Raw genomic sequence first — 8,631 nt, 5'->3', positions numbered from 1 at the left:
CCTTATACACTCCCATCACCCTTAGATCCTTAAGGCTTCTTTAGGTTTAATGCCACAATTTTTTATAGTAATTGTGATTATTAGAGGAAATCATTTTTTTAGTAATTTAATTTATCTATAGTAGAGAAAATCAAATTTTTAGTAATTTACTTTATCTATAGTTTACATCTATTTCGATGTATCTATAGTTTTTTAGTAATTTTTAATAAATATAATATACTACAATATATGCATGAATTCTTATTCAATCGTCTTATATATGTCTCGTTTTTTTTTGAAAAAGTTCTTAATACTTTCATAACGGATTAATCGTTACGTAGTAAATCAAACTATTTTGTTAAACCTAATTGATTTGATCAATTACAAATATTTTAGCTTTCTATTTAATATAATTTTTTTTATTCGTTTTAAATCATATGGGAAAAAGACTACCTTAACCTTGGAATTTAAAAAACATGTAGTACCTTATATGTGTGTACAGAATTATTTATAATCAAGTATTTTTGTCGATAAAACTAGTTTTTCAAATACAGAGTTAGTAAAATAAATCATGTCACAGAAATAAATTATTAAGTATATTATTACACAACATAATCGATTAGAAAGTTTATAAAAATTAATTAAAAATCATATTTTAATTCGACAACTATGAAGACGTCGGTGGGTTAGGCCCACCCATAAGCCCGAATTCAGTCGCTATTTGGGCCATAGTTTCAACTTTCAACCTTTCGGCTTTCTTTAATTTGAGAATTTTTTTTGCAAATTTCTTTAATTACATTTGTAAATAGTGTTACTAATCTTCAACAAATGAAAAAAAAAACGGTTTGCTAACCGAAATCTGTTCCATACCCGGCCCGAAACTGATTTTGAAACCGGTTTGATATGGGTTTGAGAATTCCTTCGTTGAAACCGGTTAAAACCGAATCGAACCGATTCCAAACCCAAACCGTTTCACCAACAACCGGTTTTTATAAATGTCAACCCAAACCAAACCAGTTTTTGAAAAAAAAAAAAAAAAAAAAAAAACCCCTGAAAATGTGCACCTCTACATCCTAGGCAGAGAGTTTAATTATTTGAATCATAATTTTGCCTTTTAACTTATAAGCATCCTTCAAAAATACAGATGGTATGCTAGAAAAATCAGTTTTTAACAATGTTTAACGAATTAACGGCTATTAACGGCATCATTGACAGAATCCCATATGTGTTCCAAATCTTCAGCAAACTGTTTTTCTCTTCCCATTATCACTTTATTATGATTAGCACCTTTGATAATCTTAACCTCTGCATCAGGAACCATAACTTTAATATTGTTGCTGCATTCAACCGGCACCACCTGGTCTCTAGACCCCTGGACCACGGTCACCCGTGCTCCAACCCGTCGCAGTATTTCAAGACACGGGTCCATCATCTTGGCCCCACCGCATATCACATTGTGCATTGTGTGCCAAGCCGAATGGTGTGTGTGCCTGAACAAGTCCATCACTAGGAAACTTAGCTTCCTGCACATCACAGTTGTCCATTTAGTCACTTGGTGTTAGCCTGTTAAGGCTGCAAACGAACCGAACAAACACGAACAACACCTTTTTCGTGGTCATTTGTTAAGAACAGACAAACTGTTTATGAACAGTTACCGAACGAGATTTTATGTTCGTGTTTGTTTGTTAAGGAAATGAACATTTCGTGTTCATTTGTTAATTTTAGGCAACTAAGAACAGACAAACTGTTTATGAACACTTACCGAAGTAGATTTTATGTTTGTGTTTGTTTGTTAAGGAAATGAACATTGCGTGTTCATTTGTTAATTTTAGGCAACAAACGAAAACAAATGTTCATGAACACAAATGGAAACAAACAACCACAAAGAAGCGTTCATGAACAGAATATAAAATACACTGACACTTATTAAATATTTTATTTGTTGGAATTTTGAAGTAATTAAATAAAATATAAAAACTAAAAACACTAATGGACTAGCGAACACAGTCGAACATAAACGAACACATTACCAAATGTTCACGAACATAAATGACGAACACGGCCTCTGTTCATATTCGTTCATTTAACTAAACGAACGAAATTTCTTGTTCATGTTTGTTTGTTTAATAAACGAACGGAATTTCTTGTTCGTGTTCGTTTGTTTAACTAAATGAACGAATTGTTCCCTGAACGTTTGGTTCGTTTGCAGCCTTACTTGGTGTCGTTTTATATCTCGTCATATATTGAAATATGTACCTTTTTCGCGTAACCAGCTTCAAGATCTTTTCCCATGTCTTGTGGTGCCTGCACAAAACAAAACATACACATCGGCCCAAATGTTCGTACCATGTCATGAATGCTGATCCGAACAACAATGGTGGCCATACGCTCTTGTAGGCAAGTCTTTTTAATGCTATTTCACTAGGATCCTCTTCTTCAGAAGTTATAAAGTAAGGCTGCAAGGTAAAGTTAATCAAGTAAATAAGAACAAACAAGCATAACAAAGTTTTGACTTTGGAAGTCAACCTGATACATGCTAAAAACTTTAATGGAAATAATATTATATACTATAACAAAATGCAACCACTATGGATGATTGTTAAATTTATTTATTTACTTTATTATTTAAGTATTTTATTATTATAAATATTACTTTAAAACATTTTGTTCTTATAAAATTTCGAATATACCGTTACGACGTGTTTATTTTTTATCTACATTTTGATAAAAGTTTATTTCGAACAGGTCAAACATAATTGTTTTTTTACCATGACAAACTGAGCCGCTACCGTTAGTGGCGGATCTAGGATTCACGCCAAGCGGTAACGTTTTATAAATAAGCGGTAACGAAATCGAAAAAACGTCAAATTTTTCCAAAATTTACACTAATTTTACACTACCGCCGTAACGCCAAGCCGTAGCGGACGCCACCCCTTAATATATAGTACATCCGCCCCTGGCTACCGTCTCAACAACATTGGTATCGGTATTCGTTTTTTTGGCTTTCCTGGCGTGTCGCAATCAAGTGCTGGTAATCAAACCAATACCACATCTGTACCGGTATTCATTTTTTATATGTTTTTTTTATCAATGTAAAACAACACTCGTCGATATGCTTTTGGGCATATCTCTTTCGGTTGCTATATCAAGTGTCGGAACAATACTGGTACTGTAACAAACCAAACCAAACCAAACCGATACTGACCGGAAACCCACAGCGGAGCGCGGAGAATACCACTAGTTATTTTACATGGAAGAAAGTTATAACTATGTTAATGTTACATTATAACATGTGTTGAGCTAAAACTTTCTCAAAAAAAAAAAAAAAAAAAAAGAATGTAGATATGAACTTTAATTTATAAAGGGGGGGGGGGGGGTAAAGTTGACTTTGACTATCTTGAACATATAATGGAACTTACAGGAGCAACTAGAGTGATGGATTTGAGACTGTTGGGATACTTAGCTGCTAAAGCTAAAGCAATTATGCAACCCATGGAGTGTGCAACCAAATGGAAAGACTTCAAGTCGAATTCGCGGATGACTGATTTCTCGATCATTTCCAAATGGTCATTTAAAGTGTAGAGACATTCTCTTGGCTTTGGACTACTTCCAAATCCCAAAAGATCAACAGCGAAAAGTCGGTATTTACTACTAACCAATTCAGGGAATATGGTTTCGGTCCAAATATAAGACGACGACATGAATCCGTGTAGAAATATCACATCTTCTGTTGATGTGTTACCTAAATCTTGATTTCCTGCATAATCATCAAGAATAAACATTTATAATACAGTTAGAGCATTCTCATCCAATCCATCAAATTATACATACATTTCACTAAAAAAACAACTCCTATATCAATATATTTTCACTGAAAACAAATACTTTTTCTCTCTCCTTTTCAATTAAATAATATTATCATTACATTTTTCTCTCTCCTTCACTCACAACCACTTTCAATATATATTAAAAAAAAAATTATACTGGGTGAACAGTGTCCTCCTAAATATACAAATGAACAGTAACATTTTCTCTCTCCTCCACTCACAATCATTTTTATACCCTTTATAATATAAAAACTACCCCTCACATATTTATTTTGATGGTTTGGATGAGAATGCTCTTACAGTTGATTTTTATTGCAAATTTTGGAGTTTATAAAAAAGAAAAATTGATATGTTAACTATTGCAGCTACAGCCTACATCTAACCTTATTTTTTTGTACCTCATAAGTAACAAGTTAGACATCCAAAAGTCAAATTGTATATTTTCAGCTAAATGCTAGGGGTGTTTATGGTCCGGTTTTGGCCGGTTTGACAAAAGTTATTTTATTTGTATTAGCACTATATAGATTAAAAAAGTAATATTTCGACCGGTTCGGTTTTGGCTGCCAGTTCCAAACCATAACCGAACCGTGAAACGTGGTTTTCCAAACCGTAAACCAAACCGGTTAGGCTAACCGGGGCCGGATGTGGGTAAGGTACCCACGCGGTAACACCGTCGCCTAGGGGTGTAAATAAGCCCAAGGCTCAAGAGCTACTCGTTATCGGCTCGGTTAAAAGCTCGAACTCTAATAAGTAGGCTCTAACCGAGTCGAGCTCCCCCGAGCTCGAACCGAGCTTTTAGCTCATTTGAGATTGTTCTCAAAATAGCTCGAGCCGAGCTCGAGCTTTGGGTTTTACTCACGGGCCGAGTTCAAACTCTAATAAGTAGGCTCGAACCGAATCGAGCTCCCCTGAGCTCGAGCCGAGCTTTTAGCTCATTTGAGAGGTTGTTCTCAAAATAGCTCGAGCCAAGCTCGAGCTTTGGATTTTACTCACGAGCCGAGCTCAAACTCTAATAAGTAGGCTCGAACCTCATAAAACACAAAAGTGTACCTTTTAACGGGTCCTTAACAACAACATGAAGCTTGAGATCACCACCATTGTTCATCCAAGAAAGACAAGACTCACACCCACAATCCGACCACCTAGTTTTCCCCAAATCACTACTTGTAGTTTTCCCCGAATCCTCATCATCAAACATCCTACGTGTCTTTCCAATAAAACCCATTTCCTTAAAAACATTTTTCCTACCAAACAGAGTACCTGAAACCCCATTGTTTCTCTTCTCAAACTCCTTTGTTGTCCTATTTTGACTTTGACAGTAACATGGTGTTGACTTTCCCTCCAAAAATTCATCAATATATTTGTAGAAAATGCACATTGTGTAATCCAATAAATCAAGAAAGAAGAAAACTAGAGAATTTATTATGTAAAGAATTATATCTGCTATTTTTCTTGGTAGTTTTCCCCGATAATCTGCCATTACAGAGTTATATAAACACCCTTTGTGTATCTATCTCTCTATCGATATGAATCCGTATACATATATAGAGAGAGAAAAACAGAGAGAACCTTACAAAATTGACAATACAATAATACATGCGACGTATTTCTGGCCACGTCATGTAGAATATTAAGTTTTTCGTAATTACACTTTAGGCCCCCTTGTACTTTGTTTGTTTATGCTTTAATTATCAAACTCTTTCGGTTTAAAGAGTATTTAAAAGAGTTAGGTGATTTATCTATTTGTATAATTTAATTTAATTTTTTGAGTTAAATGTCATTTTAGTCCTTGTGTTTTGGGTCATTTTGCCAGTTTAGTCTAAAGATTTCATTTTTAACCTGTGTGTCCAAAAAGGTTTCATAGTTGTCATTTTAGTCTACTGGGTTAACTTCATCAATTTTTTTTTAACGAGAAGGGCAATTCGGTCATTTTATATGTAATTCTGTTAACTAGAAAGGCAATTTGGTCATTTAAAATAACCAAATTGTTTTTCTCGTTAACAGAAATAATTGATGAAGTTAACCCAGTGGGCTAAAATGGCAACGATGAAACGTTTTTGAACCCACAGACGAAAATGAAACCTTTGGACTAAACTGGCAAAATGATCCAAACCACAAGAACTAAAATGACATTTAACTCTAATTTTTTATAATTGATTATTTGATTCTGTTTGTTTACATTATATACTGAATTTTGAAACATACGTCCAAACAAGAGCTATATATTTGATTAAGGGGGTTGTGTTATAATATTAGTTTTTTTTTTTTTTTTTTTTTTTTTTCATTTGGCTTAATCGTTCATTGGCTTTTACGATATGGTCGAGGGACCAAAGTTGTCGTTTAAGAGAGGCCCATCATGTACATGATTCTGTCTTGGTTTTAAATAATTTTTAGAGTAAAATATTAAAATGGTTTCTAAGTTAACATTATTTCGTTACTTCAGTCCAAAAATAAAACCTTTTGCATATGAGTTCTTAAGGTTTTCTTTTTATTGTCATTTCTAATCCAAATTACTAACTCAGTTAAAATGTATTATTAAGTCATGGACGATTTTGACAATTCCCAAATCTCAGGGAGAATTTTGACAATTTACTCATTTATTCTTTTATTTTTTTTATTTTCTTTTTTATCTTTAAATAAAAAACAAAAAAATAATTATAAATATAATATATACACACACATTCGTATATACACACTTATTTTTTTAATTTTCTTTTTTACAATTAAAATAAAAATAAAAAAATTAACCATAATATATATACGATAGAGGATCCTGTACATTAATCCAGAAGTGTGAGAAATGTATTATAACACTATATATAACATATATAACACCATGTAAACACCGGGTAACACTATGTAACACCATATAACACTATGTAATACTATATAACAAATATAACACTATATTTTGTCTGATAGCATGTCTATGATAGATGTATAGTGTTATATACTGTTATATAGTGTTATATAGTGTTACATAGTGTTATATGGTGTTGCATAATATTATACGGTGTTTATATGGTGTTATATAGTATTATATATAGTGCTATAATACACTTCTCACACTTCTGGATTAATATACATGATCCCTACCCATATATATACATATGTACACACATTTATAATTTTGTAAAATTTTAAATTACATAAGTACACATTACTTCATTTATATATATTATAAAGTATACATTATACATTTCATAATTTAACTTAACAATTACGCTTTTTATTATTTTTTTTTCGATGTTTGTTAGGTCTTTTTTTCCTTTTGATGGATTTATGTTAGAATTGAGAGTTTAATCTGTCTTATACATAACTAAACTTAATACCTTATTCTAACTCTCCATACAAAGGACGGATTCATTAACACATTTTCAGCAATTATTATGATAAATGTAAATATCGAAGTTAAGGACAAATCTTGAGCAAAGATGAAAAGCGTAATTATTATATTATACATATACATATATTAAAAATAAGAGTCAATGAATAACATTTTAAATATTATAATAACATATGTCGTTTTTTTAATACTTTTATTATCTTCTTTACTTTTAAGTTGGATAAGCTTGTGTGTGTCAACCGGTACTGGTATTGAAAATACCGGTACAGTTATCGGTACATGAAGGTAAAAACCGACACCAGCCTGGTACAGACTACGCCAAAAGCCAATATCGAATTGATTTTGTTACGTTGAAACACTTTTACATAAAAAAATGTTAACTTTACATTATTAATCCAACAAAACAAATCGTTCCGTGAAGAAAGACTAAAATGTTGCTAATATATCAAGTAATCTCATACATTGTATTTGTATTACATGGTGCTAGTAAAGTTGTATACACTACATATACCCAAACTTTTAAATTAATATTATTATTATAAAAAGATTTCCAGCCTTTTATGTTTTTTTTTTTTTTTTATGAATTTGAGAGCCGTTTCGGATCGGTCATGACACCTATAAATCTGAAAAATAGTAAAAAAAACTGATCTTTTAGCTTACACTGTGTGACTGCTGTTTCATCATTAACTCATTGTATTAACTGATTAAATATTTTGTTACGTCTGTGTCAGATCCGTTGAAATTTAATGTAAAAAAAGCAAATTTTGAAGACAATTGTACTGTTTTGTATGTTGGTTTGTTGTTGTGATTTGAGTATTTGATGTTTTGATGATTGCAGGTCGATTTGAAGATAATCTTGCTGAAATTCTGTTAATTCTGTTGAATAGTTGAAAAAAAATCTATGATCTACTTTAGCTACCGTGATTGCACATTTGCACTTGTTTCTTTTTGTGATTTGAGTTTGATGCCATGATGTTGTGATTGGTAGTTAACTTGTATCATTGTATGTTATGAACTTATGATAAGTTTCTGCTTTATTGATTGGTGGAAGTTTTTCAGTGAGATTATAGTTTGTAAAATTGTAACAAAATGGATGTGAGAATCCCCTCGTGGTTATATAAGCTGCAAATATTTTCGGGCCATAGACCGCCGCGCAATTGGTTACTTCTATGTGTTGTTAGTGTTTTTATTAAGGTTAAATTACGAAATGTATAATGTATAATTTATAATATGTATAAATGAAGTAATGTGTACTTGTGTAATTTAAAATTATATATGTGTCTGTATATTTATATTTATATTATGGTTAATTTTTATTTTTTATTTTAATGGTAATTTAAAAAAAAATAAGTGTGTATATACAAGTATGTGTGTATATGTATATATATTATATATTTATATTTATAATTATTAATTTGTTTTTTAAAGATAAAAAAGAAAATTAAAAAATAAAAGAATAATTGGATAAATTGCCAAAAT

General features: G+C 31.5%; 1 protein-coding gene across 1 annotated transcript; it reads right to left on the bottom strand.

The window, feature by feature from the left end:
• Positions 1-1,038: 1,038 nt before the first annotated feature.
• On the bottom strand, positions 1,039-5,332 carry LOC110864464 (probable lysophospholipase BODYGUARD 4). The gene is made up of 4 exons (XM_022113533.2): positions 4,857-5,332; positions 3,399-3,736; positions 2,236-2,435; positions 1,039-1,502 (listed from the first exon to the last, which is right to left on the bottom strand). The coding sequence occupies exons 1-4, from the start codon at positions 5,284-5,286 to the stop codon at positions 1,166-1,168; spliced, it is 1,305 nt and encodes a 434-aa protein (XP_021969225.1). The 5' UTR covers positions 5,287-5,332; the 3' UTR covers positions 1,039-1,165.
• Between the last annotated feature and the right edge of the window lie 3,299 nt (positions 5,333-8,631).

The sequence above is a fragment of the Helianthus annuus genome, unplaced genomic scaffold (genome assembly GCF_002127325.2).
Source record: "Helianthus annuus cultivar XRQ/B unplaced genomic scaffold, HanXRQr2.0-SUNRISE HanXRQChr00c040, whole genome shotgun sequence".
Classification (NCBI taxonomy): Eukaryota; Viridiplantae; Streptophyta; class Magnoliopsida; order Asterales; family Asteraceae; genus Helianthus; species Helianthus annuus.
This window is presented reverse-complemented; position numbering and strand designations above follow the sequence as displayed.